Source organism: Schistosoma mansoni, chromosome W, assembly GCF_000237925.1.
Source record: "Schistosoma mansoni strain Puerto Rico chromosome W, complete genome".
NCBI lineage: Eukaryota > Metazoa > Platyhelminthes > Trematoda > Strigeidida > Schistosomatidae > Schistosoma > Schistosoma mansoni.
In genome coordinates, this window is record NC_031502.1 from 46,429,734 (window position 1) to 46,448,383 (window position 18,650).

The following is an 18,650-nucleotide window of genomic DNA, read 5'->3' on the forward strand; positions in this document are numbered from 1 at the left end:
TAATCGGAAACTGGTATAAGTATATCGTTTTAAGCACTTTAGAGATTTATATTATTCAAATCTTAGTTTTCCAGTATCTCTATGCTCAGACATTCAGAAGATTTGTTAATGTTATAGTTTATGTATACATATAATCAATGTATTACAGTTTTTTTTTGAAAGTGTATGAAGCTGCAGTCAACTGATCGGGGAACATCCTTACGATGAATGCAAACTACCCTCCATCTCGTCTTCAAGTATCAAGTTTGTCATGTAAAAATAAGTGTGGCTTTTATGGGAATCCTTCATGGGATGGATATTGTTCCGTCTGCTATCGCAACGCTCATCAAAGGCAATCGAATTTTCGTCAGGCTTCTTCCACTTCATCACTTTCAACTCAAAATTCAGAAGCGGAGGTTAAACCCAAACATACCATTGGAAAGAATGCAACGTCTATCAAAAATATATTTAAGGTTCCTCGAGGTAAGGAATGGCCATTCTGTGAAATATCTCAGATGATAACCGGGACCAAATTCCAGTGAACCCAGAAGAGTGTTTACAAGCCGAAAAAGAGTTTAAAACATTTCTAAATACCCTTCGAGCCTCTGCAAATGCCGATATTTCCCGCCATGTAGATATTCGAATTTAGTAACTGAAATTTTTTCAAGGTTTCAAAGCTTATGGAACAGTTGGAGCCTATTCGAAGTTCAAACATTAATCAAGCCTCAATGATTGTGCAAGACTTTTATCACAACCTTTCGAACCGTATTTCAAACAATCCTATGTATTCAGTACGTTAGTTTTCCATTTTTAGTGATGTATAAAATACTTTATGATATCGACTTGTTTAATGATTAACTTTTAGTTTTTCAGGTAGGAGATTTAGTAATTACATAACTCAACTTTTAATTGCTCGATTATAGACTCTAACCTTATTCATCTACTTTCATTTAGCAACCCAATAATATCATTAGCCCTTATTGTAAATGAATCTGTGCCTGACAAATGATTTCTTTTTATAGGGAGCAGTGGCTTTGTTGGTAAAACACTTTAGTTTTAACTATCAAGTTTTAGGTTTGAACCGCCATCCACTTATTCTGTCTGGGTAACATAGCAGTAACATGAAACTCCGTATAGAATGTTTGGCTGACAACTGTGTACACAAATCTCTTATTGGTTACTGAGTTGCACTGCGAATACCACCAAGAGTTTTATTATTACTAAGAAGAGTTCTCAAGATAACTTTTCGGAAAATGTGTTATCACCATAGAGGTTCTTCTAACTGGAGCCATGGAGTCAGTCTTCATTTCTGATGTAGTATTCTCAGACGTATTAATAACCACTTTGTATGACTTCCGATTCAGATAGTTTAATTCAACTAATGTTAACGATAAAAGTTCTGTCTGAGAGTTTCTGTATTGTTTTCAGGTATGAAAGACAAAGTATTCCATTATTCCAAACTGTTTTTATTATAATACCCATCTTTAAAAACAGCCCACATCTAATTCTGCCACCAGTTACGTCTAAAATACCAATTCCTGTCATATAATCCAGACTGTGATACTCAAGAAGCCTACTCGCAGTTGACAGGATTCGTTCCTTACAGGTTGTGGATTCGTTGAGAATGTCTGCACATTCAGCTAAATTTTAAACATGATCATGCGTATGGTAAACAAATATTTATTGTGTTGTAGTTGCTGCCTGCAAATGAATATTGAGATGAGATCTATAGCTCAGTAGGATGCTTTTATTTATCTTTATTCCAAGCTGGGTGATTTAATCGTGGTTAGAGAACCCGACTTCACCCAAATGAATGTCATTGTTTTGAGCACAGTTAAATTTTGTTAAGGAATGTATTGTCTCATTAAAAAGACCTGCTTCGCGTTAAGTACTGGGTAGATAAAACTCATTGTCAACGCGATATTGTTGTATGATTTAGGGATATAAAGCCATGTTCTGGAAAAGGGTGGGAATGATTTATCATTATTACTATGATTATTATTTTCAAACTGTGAAATATCTATTCTCGTCAATCAGAGGACCTTCATGGGTAACAAAGTCACCCTATATCTTATTTTCAGTCATTTTCCAGTTAAACTATTTAGTTTTGAAAGTAATCAATATTCCGTTGACCATAGGATCCTCATTATTCATCTAATTTGTATAGGGACGTTTTGAGAAAGATCTTGATACTATGATTCGGAAATAAATTTTTATCCATTGATTTATTTTATTAAAGAGTAGTTTTAATCAATTTCAGAATTTGTCATCAAAAACCAAAGAATCCGTTTTAAACTCAGTTGAGCGTTTCGTTACAACTTGGATTTATTTTTGGGCTTTTGCTTCGCCTACAACGGATGATGAAAATATAGATTTGAAATTACAGGAAAAAATTCGATCATTGCATTGGGTAACTCCCTACTTGCTTGACTCACCGATTAATCCTAATTCATCGGAGGAACTTGCTCATTTAGATCTAGCAACATTTGGTAAGAATACGTAAATTTTATGTGCACGATTTATGGTTGTTGATTATTAATAGAGTCATAAGTTTAACCTTTACACCCAGTTTTTTTCTTGGGACACTCCAGAAATTATGGAAATGTAAAAATGAATATTATTTACAGTTAGTTTCTAAATCGTTATATTTGCAGTTGTAGTGTAAAGTGTCCGGTAAACTGACACAAATAAAAAACGGAATATTTCCTACGAAGATTTAAATAGGAATTGGGTAAGGTGATATTTACTGTGGACATCCAGGAAATGTTTATTAATAGTGTAAATAAATAATCATTTTGAAGTGGAAAAATGTAAGCAGTTTACATCTCACCTTTTTTATGGAGATAAATAACTCGGTAATGGTTCTCATCCAATCAGTAGAAAAAAAACCTGCTTTTCACTTAATATGAGGACTGTGAGCTTCGTCCTATGAAAAGAAAACTTGTATAAGATATTTGTTTTCCACGAAATTTTTTTGTGTGGTTTCAATTTACGAAGGAACCTAGTGTGGTGTATACTACGTATGCTGACAGATATAAGTAAGATAGAGTACCAATCAGAAGTAGAATGCCTGCCAACAGAAGATTGGATTGAAGAGAAATAGAGGGCAATTGTAATAACAACATGATTGGATGAGTCATGAGGCACCTACGAGTAAGCCCAAATAAAATATGCAAAGAATGTATTTAGTGTGTGGTTTTCATATTTTAAGAAGGCACTTTGTAATTTAGAATCAAACAATAAATTGGTAATCCACACCTGAGTTCTCGTTCACAAGACTAGCACAAAATATACATGTACTATCTATGTAACCAACTCCATAATTAAATGGTGAACAGTTACTTTCCGAACTTATTATTAGATTCAATCATCATATCTAGAATAGAATGCGTTAAATTTTGAAATTTTAGGATAGAGTAATGATAATCTATTCACTTAAATAGACCTCAGTAAAAGTAGAGAAATGATAATCTTAGTGATCTTTATGAAAGCCTATAAATGACATATACACTTACAGTTGAATTAGATGTTAATGATTTGAAATTGCACTTTTTTATGAACCACTTATTTCTCGTTTATAACGCTTTTTATATGACATCAAATAGTTTGTTTGACATTTGATACATCTTAACTATATAGCAAATAATTCAATATATCTAGTTGAATTATATTAACACATGGGACCAATGTTATAATGAATCATATCTTTTTGATCGACGATAATAGTAATAAATAAAGTAGTATCTTGTAAATTTATTATGCTGATCCCTTCAATTACAACCTTTTTTATGTTGTATTTTCTCGCTTTTTTACACGTTTTTTTAAACAATATAATGTCTTCAAGCCAATATTTATTAACATTGGACTTTTAATAAGTATTTAACAAGTTAATTCGAGAGATAACTGGTCGTTATTGAGTATCAGTAGGACACAAGTGTGTAACACATATGATCTTTAATGGAATAATTATTTAAGACTTTTGTTCTAGATTATTTCATATAAACTGGAATCCAACATTTAAGCTTCTGTATTTAATACCACTATCTACTGCCTAACTGAAATAATCATATTTAGTTGTACTTCAACAATTTATTTGGTGTATATGCCTTACGTAGTTTCGTAATTTGAACATCAGTTTTTAATCGTGGGTGATTAGACTAGTGAACCGATCGCCCACACATGCACCCATACGTACATAGAAGTGTGTTAATTGCGCATATCATCTTTCTTATTCCATTGTATAAATACAACCTGTAAACAACAGTCAATCCGACGGAATGACCAAAGCTGATTAATTATTCATTTCCAAAAGTTATTTACAATAACTTAATGACTTCTTAAAAATTGATCTGACTACATACATTAGGGATCTAGCTTACCCTGAATTGCGGTTGGCAAACGTATGGATGTTGTTTTCAATCTTGACTTATCCATTTTGATGATTAGATAGTGTCGATCAGATTACTTATTTAGAAGAATAGTTCGATCTGTTTTACTTTGCCGAATTAACTAATATTCTTCTGAATATCCTCATAAATCAGTAAATAATTTACCAGCAGTCTAAGTTAAAATGTATTTTTACACAGAAAAGGAAGTACAGTATATCATTCACAGTATGGATAGCACTAATTCTATGCATATCTAATACTGGCTTCAGATTGAGTAATGTAAATGGTCTAAAAAGGTTAAGTAAGATAGGAAAAGTGGTTACAAGATTGAATGTAGTAACTTTATGGTTGATGGAACCGTCCGTACGATATTATTTATTGTTTCATTTCTCTAGTACTTTAATATCCAATTCTTATCACGTTAACCATTATCTATGTAGTTACTTTCTAGAAATATTTGCTTATTAAGATACCTGTTTACAAGTTAATTACCAGTCAATTGTAAGCAACGTACAATCTGGCAAATAAATACATCGGGTCAAGCTGTCACACCATATCAACAAAATGATATGGGATTATCAAGAAAAATACCACATTAGTAGAAACACTAATAATAACATTAACGGTAGTAAAAAAGAGTAGGCATAGAGAAGGTTGAATTTGCGAAATAAAAGGCGTGAAATAATCCTAAAACACAATATCTAAATGGAGACAAAACGTGAATGCATCTGCGTCACTGCAACCAATTCTGAGTCATATCACTCAACGTATCCATCGTTCACGATGATCATGTGAACCTAGGTATTTTACACCTTCAAAAATGACTCATTCCATCACTTCACAGACTGATATCATGTCTTGATTAAGTTTTAGTTATTATATTTCTATTTCATTTTATTTGTTTTAATTTAGCTCTTATCAAAGTGAATACATTACTTGCATCTGAAGATAAATTAAATCAAATAGTCCAATGTTGTCGTAGTGTATTCGATGCTTTAAGAGTTCACTATCGAAATTATGCTGCTATAACACAACCATATTTATGTAATAATAATGATAATAGTGATAATAATAATAAAAGCTCAACATCTGATTACGTGCCTAGTCAAAATGAAAATAATAATTCAACTCATGTACAAAATAATGCCATGAATAATTCTGTGAATATAACTAATAATATTGTATTTGAACAAGAGAATACCGCTAATGCTGACGATTTTTTACCGACACTAATTTGGATTGTACTAAATTCAAATCCACCATTAATCTATTCTAATTTACAATTTATTATGAGATTTGCTAATCAGAATAGACTGAATAGTGGTGAAGCTGGTTATTTCTTCACGAATTTAGTAAGTATTTCACTGTATTATATTCATACAACGTTTTTTTTCAATTCATATTTCTTCTATGTATTAGTATGAAGCAAGTTTAATATAAATTTTATAATTGCTAACATGATTTTAATGAGCATGTGTGTAATAAAGTGTAAAGATGAATAGTAAAGTTCTGAGAACATTTATATTGCATTTACATATAGTCAAACCAGTGATCTCTAAATTGCTCTTTTGATATTCTAATAATTTAAACGTTGAAACTGATTGGTTCCTGACAAAGTTTTACTATTATTAACTGTTATTAATTGTTAAGTGAATGTGATACAGACTTTTTTATCTTATAAACCTTTTACTGACTTTACTTCATGGTAACTATTAAAGATTAAATTCACCTCAGTAACCACAGAGAAATAAATGTTAGGTAGTGAAGATGAGGTTTGATTACAAATGAAATGATCCTGAGTGCCGTTGGAGACGGAAAGACGGTTTCTTACTTCCTGGTCCCCCATACCGTGCAAGGATAATTATTCTTGAGGTAACGGAAAAGGTAAATGGGTTAGAGGGTAGTCTTGATGACCTAGAGGCTTGACTGCAATGGTTAAGTGACAGTTGCTTGAGCGCAGTCATAGCTTTTTTGTGAGTAGTTTTAGGTAAGTTAACGTCACACTTTTAAGGCCTTACCGCTGGGGATGGAAATCTGCGGGGCATAGTATGGTGTTTCATTTTTAAGGCCGGTATTTTGTAATGCCTTCCTGTTGTGTGGAGGCATTATCGCTTTAGATGTCTGTTGTCCAAGGGAAAACCTAACTACATACAAAAAAGTGTATACGCGTACTCTTCCATTAGCCATTTACTAGCTGACGATAAGACATTGGATCTAGTCCCTTTAAAGTACTATTGATTCAGTAGTGATGAACAGTTGTTTTGTAGTTAAAAGAGCAAATAATTCCCTTTGGATTGTTATATGAAACGGTATGTCTAACTTAAATTGTCCATCATCATTACTTTTTCACTGCAACTGAAAATAGTTTAGTAAATATCCTACAAAGTATTAATACCATAAACATTTTATCATTGATAATATTATGTACTGTTTATGATCGTAAATCAGTAAATCTGATATCGCTAATAATAACGATTCTGCCGGGGATTTCCAGAAATCACTTGGTAAACGTCTTAATTTTGTAATTTTATTTTGGAAATTCGAATTTCTCGTTTACGTGCCAAAGGGCCCATTTTTACCTTCAGATTGTATTTCTTACGTGAAAGGACCCTAAACGTCATTGATTCGTTCCCTCTTTTATTATGCTATTTTGTGACGTTTCCAAGGAACATCTTCATGTTGTATATATACGCTTGAGTTGTGTGCTTGTTGTTCGTGCTTCTTGGTGCTTGTAGAATATAACTTTCCTTCATATAAACCTGGTCTTCTCCCTCCAGTTAGCAGGGCTGAACTCATTGGAATAGTTTAGCTCGTCTTGTCGTTGTGTTGCTAATCCTTCGTTCGTAATCTCTTCAAACATAGCGAATTTCATAGCAGTATACCACAGCCTCCTCTTTCATCCCTGCCTACTTCGTAGGACAAATCTAGTAAGGAAGAGTCAATTAGTGGAGAGATCAAAGAAGATTAATTGACATTTGAATTCATTCAATTACATATCGGCTACATTCATTGATTATTAGTCAGGGCATTTTCAAATTTAAACAAATGTCACATGAACATGTCATACTGAATTAATTAATACAATAAAAGTGTACTAACAGCTAAATAAACGAAAATCACATCAAATTAATCCGTAGAAAGAAAAGCGTACTAGAAGTCAGGTGAATGAAAACTACCCCAAATCAATATGTGATCTTACAACTGATTTCTTAATATATTGTATGACATTTTTCATGTTGACTATTACTGAAGTGTTACATTGTTAAAAGCGAAATATCCAAAAAATTATAACTGGTTTTTATGATGAAAAGCTCCACTTAAAGATATTTTAAGCTATTTAGTCAATAGTCTTAATTTTATGTACATAAGCATGACTCCATCCACTGTTTTTAGCGTAGTAATCCAGAGAGATACGTTAGTTTGTTTATTATGAAAGAATGGAGAAAAAGAGAATAACACCAAATGATTTTACCAAAAAAAACATTATTTATCAATTACTTATCCCCTGTTTTCTTTTTTTTCTAGTCTTGTGCTGTTCACTTCTTGAGGAATCTAACTCATGAATCATTAAGTTTATCCGAAGAAGATTTTAATCGATGTATGCGAAAAGGTTTATTATTAATCAGACGTCCTGGTGAACCATTATCAGAAAACGAAAAATTATTAATGGACAATGGAATTCGTCTTGCAGATTTAGAAGATAGGTAATTGTGTATATATTTATATTTATTTTAAAACAATAAATTTTTAATTCATAATAAATGTTGTAGAATTGTTACTGTAATTCAGCCTTTTGATATTCCTGTTAGCATAGTTATAAAAAGTAATAATTTCTATAGTGTTATTTGAAGTTAGTTATCCTTGTAAATAGTCGTAACATATAATAAAGGGTGTGGTGATCTAGTTTTTAAAGCACTTGCCATTCAACCAGTTATTCACATGTTCGAACCCTTCCGTATGAACTCTGGTTTGGTCAGCCGGATGATGTCACACTGGCCCTCACATCAACAGTATAAAGTATATTGACAGAACTTTTCTATTTTAAGGAGATTTGGTTTTGTTTTCTTAACTAAATGATGGTATCCACATATTTTTAAAAAAGCGTTTGGTAGTCTGTATTATAAAAATATCGAATCTGAAGTAAACCCAGTGATCAAAGTCAGTCAGTCACAACGTAGAACTTCGTACGTACGTACATCAGTTCGAGTTGCCATACCACATTAGCACAGAGATGCAGTTGTCGATTCAAATCCCATAGTGGTAGAAGTAGTAGGAGTATAATCAGAAATCCAAAAGATTAGGGTTTGAAGAAATTATTGAAGGAGTATAGTACAGTGAAATAAATTTGGAAAGAGAAAAAGATAAAGACATGAGGAATTCAGAAGATTAGAATTTGGTAGAACACAAAGAGTGGATGCACCTTCGCCATTGCAAACGATTTTGAGCCATGTCATTCAAGGACTCTAACCATCGGTTGCTATCATCTCGCGAATCCCAACCAGGTAGTCTACACCTACCAACATGGCCCAGTCCACTTGTCAATGACTTCATTGATTTGTGCCACGTTTTGGTCTGGCCACCCCTAGCTTTCTTCCAACCTACTCCTACACCATGAAACATTGCACATCGGGGCAGTCGGTGGTCGGACATACGTAACACATGTCCCAGCCATCTCAACTGATGAAGTTTCACTACTTCATCAATCGATTTGCCATCCCTACCTAGTACTCGTTTCCTAATAACTGCATTACTTACCCGGTGGTCCCAGGATATACGAGCAATGCTTCGAAGACATCTGTGATCGAATACTAGTAGCCTACGAATATCCTCTACTCTTATTGGCCATGTTTCACTGCCATAAAGTAGGACGGAGCGAACTGCTGCACAGTAAACCCGTCCTTTGGTTGCTAGACGGATATCTCGCCTACGCCATAAATGACGCAAGTTGGCGAAAGCTAGACGAGCCTTCTGTATCCGTGCTGATATTTCGTCACACACCAGACCACAAGGGCTGATGAGACTCCCAAGATAAGTGAAGTGGTCTACACGCTCAACTACTTCACTCCCTATCATTAGTTCAGGTGTCGATGCAACCCAATCCTGAAGTAACATTTTGCACTTCGAGGGAGAGAATCGCATCCCGAACATGCCTGCATTGTTACTTATAGTGGTCAGAAGACTCTGCATGTTGTCAGCGTCTTAACCGAGTAAAACTATGTCGTCGGCGTATTCTAAGTCAACAAGTGAATCTCCCGGTAAAAGTTCAACTCCTGGAGGTTTAGCTGATGAAAGTGCTATCTCTAAAAGTATGTCAATGACAAAGTTAAACAAGAATGGGGAGAGTGGACAGCCCTGACGAACGCCACTTGTGGTAATCAGTTCTGATGACAGTTCGCCATAGGCTCTAACTCGACCAGTTTTGCTCGAGTAGAGAGCCTTTATGAGGTTAATGTACTTCTTTGGTACTCCTTTCAGTGACAAACACTGCCATAGAACCTCACGATCAACGGAGTCAAATGCCGCCTTGAGGTCAAGAAATACTACTATTGTGGGACGTCTGAATGTATGTCTATGTTCTAGGACCTGACGTAGGGTGAATATCTGGTCTATGCAACCACGTCCAGGTCGAAAACCAGCCTGGTTTTCTCTAGTCTGCTCTTCACGAGCTTTGGTTAGGCGACCTAGTATAATTGAAGCTAATATTTTAGACACCATATTAGTCAAACTGATCCCTCTGTGATTGTCACAGGAGGACTTTTGTCCTTTCTTATAGACTGGCACAATCAGTGATTGGGACCAGTCAGATGGATGTACGTCCAGTTCCCAGATTCTACCTAAGACCTCAGTCAATGTCACTGCTAGTACTGGACCACCATCCTTAAAAATCTCAGGGGTCAACCTGTCAGGGCCTGCGGCTCTCCCTCGCTTCAGATTTCCTATAGCTTTTTCAACCTCACAGAGGGTTGGAGGACTTACATCAATTTGCCATTCAGGACGACTGGGGATCGTGGGTAATTGAAGTGTGACTGAAGGCCAGTTGAACTGATCCCTAAAGTGTTCTGCCCATCGATCCAATCTCCTGGATTGAGAATGAATAATATGCCCATCTTTATCTGAGATGGTTTCACTGATATTCGGGTTCCTAATACCGGTTTCTTTAACGAGTCTGAATAGCTGCCTACTGTTACCTATTGCCGCTGCCTTTTCCATCTCTCTTGCTTTCGCTACCCACCACTGTTCACGATCATTACGTAGGCTTCTTATAAGCCTGCGCTTAAGTTGACTCCGCTCTTCGTTATGTTCAGAGCCAGGTGGGATGAGTTTACGAGCATCTATCAGTGTGGTAGATGATGCCGAGATCCATTGTTTCTCCCTAACGTTATGGTTTACCTTACTAGCGGATATCACTGCTGTTTCCACAGCTTTTCGGGTGTCATTCCACGCTGCCTCGGGGTGGACACAACTTGCATGGCTGCCTAACTGTTTTTCCAGTTGTTCCTGAAATATATTCTTAGCTTGTTTATCATTAAGTAGAACCCTTAGAGGCTTCCCTGCAGTGTCTTTCCTACGACCAGTAAGACGCAGACAGATACGTGCTCGCACTAGAGCATGATCTGAATCTAAACATGTGCTCCAGAATGAGCGACAGTCTTCTATCGAGCCCCTCCATCGGTGGCTGATAGCGATGTGATCTAATTGGGTTCAACGTTGGGACGAATTCGGGGGTCGTCATGTCAAAAGATGTTTTTCCTTATGCTTAAAGTTAGTATTTGCAAGAAATAGGTGGTTATCTGAGCATAGCTGCAACAGACGGTCGCCATTATCTGTTCTTTTCGCCATGACACCATAAGATCCACCCAGGTGTCTTTCCCTTTCACTTAGTTTACCTACTTGAGCATTAAAGTCACCTGCTACTATTACTATATCAGAACACCTAGCTTTTCGGAGAAGGTCAGAAAGTTTCCTGTAAAACTCATCTTTTATATCGTCTGAGCTGCAGTCAGTGGGAGAGTAGGCAGAGACGACGAAGAGGCAACGACGAGTTTCCCTATCTTTCCGAGTCCTTACTGATCCGTTTAGTCGGACTGCGCATAGACGACTGTCTACTGGGATCCAGTCTAAAAGAGCTAGTTCTGCCCTAGGACTTAATGCTATACCTACTCCAGCGAGGCCACGGGAAGCAGCATCAGGGCTTCCAGATACACGAAGCGTGTATCGAGATGGTTCTTTATTTTGATATGATGAAATAAAATGAATGACGCTACTCGGATCTTGTATGCGCGTTTCGGAGACGCAGCACACATCGATGGTGTAAGATTCTAGAGTCCTAGCTAAGGAAGCCTGTTGTCCTATTTGGCACAATGTTCGGACATTAAAAGTTCCTACATGTAGTTTAGAGCGTGGTTTCAGGAGACCAGGAATAACGTTCTGTGTACTCGAATCGTTTGCCCTAGCGGTGCGAGGTGATAAAAGGACGTGGGAAGGGTTAGTCGTGGAGATAAGAGAGTTATTAGGTGTAGGAAGGATTTGAAAGTGACCAACTTGGTCTCGTGTGCAGTTAAGGGTATGAGGGCTAGTATCACTTCCCGGCTGCCCACACCGTGGAAGGGTATTTCTTGAGGGACCTGAAAAAGAAGTCGGATTAGTGTTGGTCTTAACGACCTGGGAGCGTGACCGCAGTGCCCAAGGGACAACTGCTTGAGGCCGGTCACGCACGGCCTTTTTGTGGGGGATTTTGACGTGTTAGCTCGTTCTTCAAAGGACCTTACCGCCGGAGACGGAAATCCGTGGGATAAGGCGAGGTGTGCATTTTTAGGGTCGACCTTTTCTAACCCCACCCCTCCTTGTGGGAAGGCAGCATCGCTGTCATGCTGGTTGTCTGAAGGAAACACCTTACTGCTTTCACACCTCTGTACAGTCAGCAGTACGACTTCGCCTTCGGACCTTGGGATTGCTGCTTTTAGTCTCACCGCTCTTCAACCGACCTCTCTGGCATCGTAGGACCTTGAGGAACGATTGTTCCAGCCAGCATAGCTCGATTGGATCATCACGATAGGCAAGCCCGACCACCACGTCAAGGTAGCAGCAACGGTCGGGCAGTGATCAAAAAAGTGCATCTTATTTCTAATCTGCATTGCATAGATTTGAAGACTTAGAAAATAAGAGAAAACAGTTTTACTACTTGTTAGCAGTAAAACTCTAAGTATATAATTTGTTGAATGGAAGACCTTTAGTTACATTCGGAATCACCTTCAATAGTTTTGAAAAGAATTAGATGCAGTTTATATTGTCAATGAGTTAGTTTCAAAATTAATGAGAGCTTAATTACTCTTAGTACGAAAAAAATGGTTTTGTTTGGCCTATTGTGTACCATAAAGCAGTTACGTTTTTGTTATTGGGGAAGTCCATCAAACTCCCTTATATATACCGTACCAGGGCATTTTAGTTCTAAATAAGTAGATAATAATTCCATGAAGTGTTTCGTTGTCTTTGTCATCGAATATCTTTTTTAAACCTTCCTAGTAGGATAAAATATATAATTTACAAACGACGTAGGACAGGATCACAGAACATGGAACATTCAGTTTCGGGTCTCTAATATTTAGCTACTAAGTCAACTATAAAGAAGGGTTGAAATGTAGAAACACCCTAATAAATTTTAAAAGCTTAACAAGCATATTATTTATCATCAATTGAACATACGGACCAAATTGAGCAACGCTTATGAGGTCAGGGACGAAAGTGTATCAATTCATATTACTATACCTCAAGTCAAGACAGTGAGAGAGAATATTAACATGTAAATTAGAGATAAATAATATCGACTGTAGTGGAAATTTATGTATAAGAAGTAATTTCGAATAAAAAAATCAGATCGGAAAAGAGAGAAGACGGAAAAAGTTAATATGGTTGTGGATCTGTTACGTTCACCTCGACCTTGTGAGTATCTATACCAATGTTTCAACTCAATGACCTGCTATCCAAATCCTGGATAGGTCAGCGGAATTTCACTTCCTCAAAATTATCAGTATAAAAGAATAAAACACCCGATCTAACCCCCGTTTATTCGACTCAAAAATCCACACGATTAAATGCATGAATAAATGAACCACAATGCACCATAAATTACATTGTGTATTGAAATATTTAAAACGTGAAGTTGGAATAATAGGCCTTATGATTACTTCGTAGCAATTTTAAAACAGAAAAATATATGATAATAGTAAATGAGTCAGATGAAAGCTAACAATCTGGAAACTATGAAATCTGCTTGAGCTAAGGGTAAGTAATTACACATTTAGTAACAAAAATATAGACGTTTCAAACAATACTTTCCAAGGTTTGTTAGCCTCTCCTATTCGCCCAATCTTAGCAGAAACTAATCATCAGCTTCAAAGAAAGATAAAGAATGAATTCAACTGTATCAGTGTGATCGATTTTAAGCCGTGTCACTCAAACGCATCAATAATGTTTTATAATTAGTAAACTGACGTACGACAACGATGAAGGTTACTTAATTATTGTGAAACTGAATTCATCTCACTGTCCTAATGGCGAGTGGCATCTTGAACCGGTGTACACATATGCCCGGTTCCACGTTGCGTTTGACTGACTGACAGGATCTATGGTGAATAAGCATACAAACAAATTGTACTGTAAAGAATATAAATGTTGTCGAAAAAGGTTCTCAGTAGGTGTAGCTATTGTAATCAGGGTTTGTTATATGAAATACGAAAATAGTTAATACATTTTCAATCCAAGTAACTATTTCATTCCACACTATACAAAAAAGCTTCCACAGATTTAACGAGAAATTACTTTGATGTTTCATAATATAAATGTAAAGTTTTAGTTGCCTACTAAAAATAAGCTTTCAAATAGTTTTAATAATCATTAAGGTCAGGTGTGTATTATATTACTAATTTACATGTGTAAGCAGTGTTATGTAACCATCATAAAATTAATTGGTTTACATGAATTGAATTTGCATTTGCAAATAGTTCTTTAGTTGAAATAATCATCCTTTTCTTTTAGTAATATTGTTATATTCAAAGTAAACTACCATAAGGTTATTATTCACCTTTTAGCTGATTCAATCATAACTTATTATTTTCTCATAAATAAGATTATACTAATTATTATTTGTTTAGCAAGTGGTGGTATCAATATTTATCTCAATGATCCAAACAAAATTGAAAGTAGATGTTTCTACTCACGATTATTAATTAAGAATCTATGAAGTTAATTCACAAGAAAACTATGGTATTATTAATAATCATCTCGACTTATTTTCTATCACATAAATAAGACCACTTATAAATGATAATAACAATAATTATTATTACATTAAATATGGATAGGATGTCATACAAATATGTGCACATATGCTCTGTGCTCTATATTCATATTTACATAACCATCTGTGTGTGTGTGCGTGTAATATCGATTGGCAATTTAAGTTGAATAGATAGTGCTGAGAGATAAAATATATTACATAGAAGATACTTGAAAATATCAATATGTTTAATGGTAAATAGTATTGGAGAATGTTGGTGAGAAAAGAGTAGAAGTGAGTGAATTAAAAATAAACTCATAGAAATGAGTTAGTTGAATTATGGTGTGTGCTATTGATGTCGACAGAAGTAAGTAGTATGCATCATCAATCGAAAGTGAAATACCTAGCAGTAGAATGTTAAAAAGATCGAAGAGAACGAGAACAGAGAGTGATTAGTGTGGAAGCGAAAGAACAATCAATTCTGTGATAATTGATTGATATTTTGCAAATTAAGCATTTAGTGTATGGTTAGGGTTCTCAAATCTGGTTCTCAGATTATACTAAGATATTCTGCAATTTGTGTTCAAAATACATTTGCTTATCTCCGCCTGTGTTCTCGTTCATTACAGAGCTAGTTAAAATTAAAATATCGTTCTTTGTTTTTTGTTGTAGCTTAAACGATTTGAATACAAAATTAGAATCAGCTGAATCCGATATGAAACGATTTCATGAATATTTTCATCATGAAATAAAACAAATACGAACAAATATTCCATTGAATGTACGTATAGATGATTTAGATTCACGTCATTTAGAGAATCCACATATTTTATTATTAGGTCCATTATGTAAATCAAATCGACAAAATGAATCATTATTAGACTGTGATTTGGATGAGACTACAAATCGTCTATTACCAGATCCTATACAACCGGCTCCATATGATGCTGTTAATCATTGTAAAAAAAGTTTGTAAAATCATACACATCTATTTACTTATTTCTAAGTTTATTTTTAATAATATCAACTTTTAATCTCCATTGAATTGTAATTTTAATTTCGAAAAAATTCATTTATATTTCTTTCAGAAGGTGTTTATGGATGTATAGTGTAAACAATCAATAAATTAGTGTATATTTATCTACTGTTATTTTTATCCATCGTTTTTAATCTCATACTCATTTCGGATAGTAATGAACAAAGATTCTAAGCTATCTGTTGATAGTCTTCAACGGGGCTATAAAAAAATTCAGTTTATTAAGAAACTGTTATCATATAGGTGGATATAAAATAGTTAGATCACTGAAAATTTAACAGTTGGGTATCAAATACTGACTTCATTGTCAACCTACTTCTGCTTATAAGCAGTATCCCTAGACTTTGTGTAAAACGTTTGATTGAAACCCGAGTACCTGGGTACTAAATAGCATGGAATTGGAGAAGAAAGAATCATACATTTAAAGTTACGTTGTAGTGTGTGTTAATATGAGTGTGGTGTTACCGTTGTCATCACTATCGTTCTAATATGCAAAACTTCAGAATAACCTTTAAAACCTCATAAAATATTCAGATTTATATTTAAATGAAGAATACCGATTTCATGAAAACCTTCAAACGACATTATGACATGTTTATTCCATTCATGAATATTCGTAAAACTCGTAAACAACACAACAGAAAACGCTTAGATCTACTATAATAAATAGTTATTTTAAATATAAATTTATCCGATCAATACGTAAGATTTAAACAAAGTCGGTACACACTCATTTTTTAAATATAAATTATTATATTCTCAACAGATTATAATTGGAAAAACTGACTCTTTCTCGTGATTGTTCCCCTGCAAACTATTTAGATCCGTCACTGATCAAGTGTTCATTATGCAGGTGTTACACATAAAACTCATGGATTTGCCTGAAGCTGATGCGTAAATAATCTTAAGTAACAACAAATCCCAAGTATTTGATAATCTTTTATAGAGGTTTTGTCCTTTTATTTCTCTAAAAAATCTATGGAGGAAAGACATACTCGAGAGATTTTGTTTTGCTGTCGATTTGCCTAGCGCAAACAATTGGATTTCAGTTCCGTGATATAAATGAATTATGCTCCTTGTGAGCATTAAAGACCCCGATTTCGCTTTCCTGTGGGGTCACAAATGAGTATCTCTGAGGAGTCTAAAACAACTGCCTGATGATCTCTGGTTGATATCAGTTTCTGACGAAAATCATTTTCAACTTAAGGAAAAGGTTTTGATGAAACATTTCAGTAAATGGTAATTTTATTGTCAAACAATTGACGAGAAATCAAAGCGAGATCACTGCCTGTGAATTGATACAATGTTGAATAAAAGAAATATTTGTTCTCTACTGGATTTCATCTTAAATATTTCCATATCAATTTGAATTACTAACATCCTAAGGAGTGGTAATCTTTTTCAAGATGATAAAATTTACCTTCAAGTGTTTACATATTTTTCGTCAAACAAAATATGTTGTGAGCTAGATCTCAGTGTAAACTGTACAAAATAGAAAACCCCTTCTCTGATAAGATATATTGGATAACTTTAGCTTCTTTGGCCGGATTAGATTTGCTTTCATTAATATAAGACAAACAATCTACTACACTAGTGAGCTTCATTTTGACAGATTTCGTTAAGTCTGATAATAAACATTCTTACAAAGAATTTTGCAAGTCATATATATATAAGCCGGGATAATTAGAGAAAAAGCAACACGCAAGCAAAACTTGCATCACATTATTTATGATACACAAAAAATTAAGATAACTTGACAAGTAGGAAGTAAAGGATTTTAAAAATAAAACTTTTATGTACACAGTTGTTTCATTGAATCTTTGTAGCAAATAATCAAAAGCTTTTTGTAAGAGTAATAATTATCATTAGTAAGAAGGTGACATGTATAAATTCGAATTGTAGTATTTACGAGAAATAAATGCACAATAAAGATAATTATTTCAGTCATACGATAGCAATACACGTACGTGAGCACAAAATAGTGCATTTGATCAAAGGCCAGGGTTGGAGTAGGTTGATTAAATTTGAAAATAAAACAAGAGAGATTAAAATACGCAAAAGCTGGAACAATGAAGCTATATGTATATATCTATAAAAAAAGCTTACATCTCATGTGTCTAGAGATGGATATTACTGTTGACCCTCCACCCTTATCCATAAGTCTGAGAGAGTGGCAATTTAACGTTCATAGAAAAACAATAACCATGAGTAAAGTAAATAGGTAGTTCAGATAAAAGAAAAAGACGAAACAGAGTAATAGTAATAACAGCAACAATAATATGCATAAAAAGACATTTTAAATGAAAAATGATGTAGTAAATACACGGAAGGAGTCTATCCGTTTATTCAGAAAAAAAAGCCATTTCACTTGTGATATGATTGAGTGTTTATCATGATGTAGGCAATTTCATCCAGTGAAAGTAGTTTGGGCGGAGTAAATACAGTACATTGCACCAGATATTGTATGAAAGTCGCAGTTATTATTAATTTTTAACAAAAGAAGGAAAAATGTTAACACATTCCTTTTTTGTAAAAGAACAAATGAAAATAAGAGTAATTCAGTGTTCGAAGAGGAAATATATATATATATATATAATCATTTTATGGCGTTGATTACTTCATTTTACCATGCTGACTTGATCTGTGTAAACGGGTAAATGATCAAGTGTTTTTTTTAGTTATTTCTTCATTTGATGTATTAGACAATTATTTAAATCAACTGATGAACTTAAATGCCTAAGATTGTTTTTGATGATTAGCTGCCCATTTTTGAGATTGTCGAACAATTTGTTGACTTAATTCTTTCGCAGTTATAGGGACTCGAACAACCTTTATAAAAAAAGAAAGATTTTAATTTGAGGGAGAGTAGAGTCAACTGGAAAGTTGAATTATGAGAAAAAAGAATTATTAAGTTGAACTATCCCAACAACTACAGATAATCTATAGAGTTGAGATCATGAGTCAATTGAAG

General features: G+C 34.5%; 2 protein-coding genes across 2 annotated transcripts in view; one reads left to right on the forward strand and one right to left on the reverse strand.

Moving 5' to 3' along the window:
- Positions 1-203: 203 nt before the first annotated feature.
- Positions 204-15,785, forward strand: Smp_145180 (putative rab GDP/GTP exchange factor; the record flags this gene model as incomplete). The annotated part of the gene is made up of 7 exons (XM_018789905.1): positions 204-462; positions 495-610; positions 648-770; positions 2,240-2,468; positions 5,280-5,719; positions 7,893-8,071; positions 15,316-15,785. 7 exons carry the CDS (start codon positions 204-206, stop codon positions 15,617-15,619), a joined length of 1,650 nt encoding a protein of 549 aa, XP_018655301.1. The 3' UTR covers positions 15,620-15,785.
- A 2,572-nt stretch (positions 15,786-18,357) lies between these two features.
- Smp_145170 (putative tbc1 domain family member) overlaps positions 18,358-18,650 on the reverse strand; it is a gene marked incomplete at both ends in the record, with an annotated part of 20,653 nt that continues 20,360 nt past the window's right edge. Inside the window, one exon of the mRNA XM_018789906.1 lies at positions 18,358-18,438. Coding sequence (XP_018655302.1) covers positions 18,358-18,438 — 81 coding nt within the window. The remainder of the gene's footprint in view (positions 18,439-18,650) is intronic.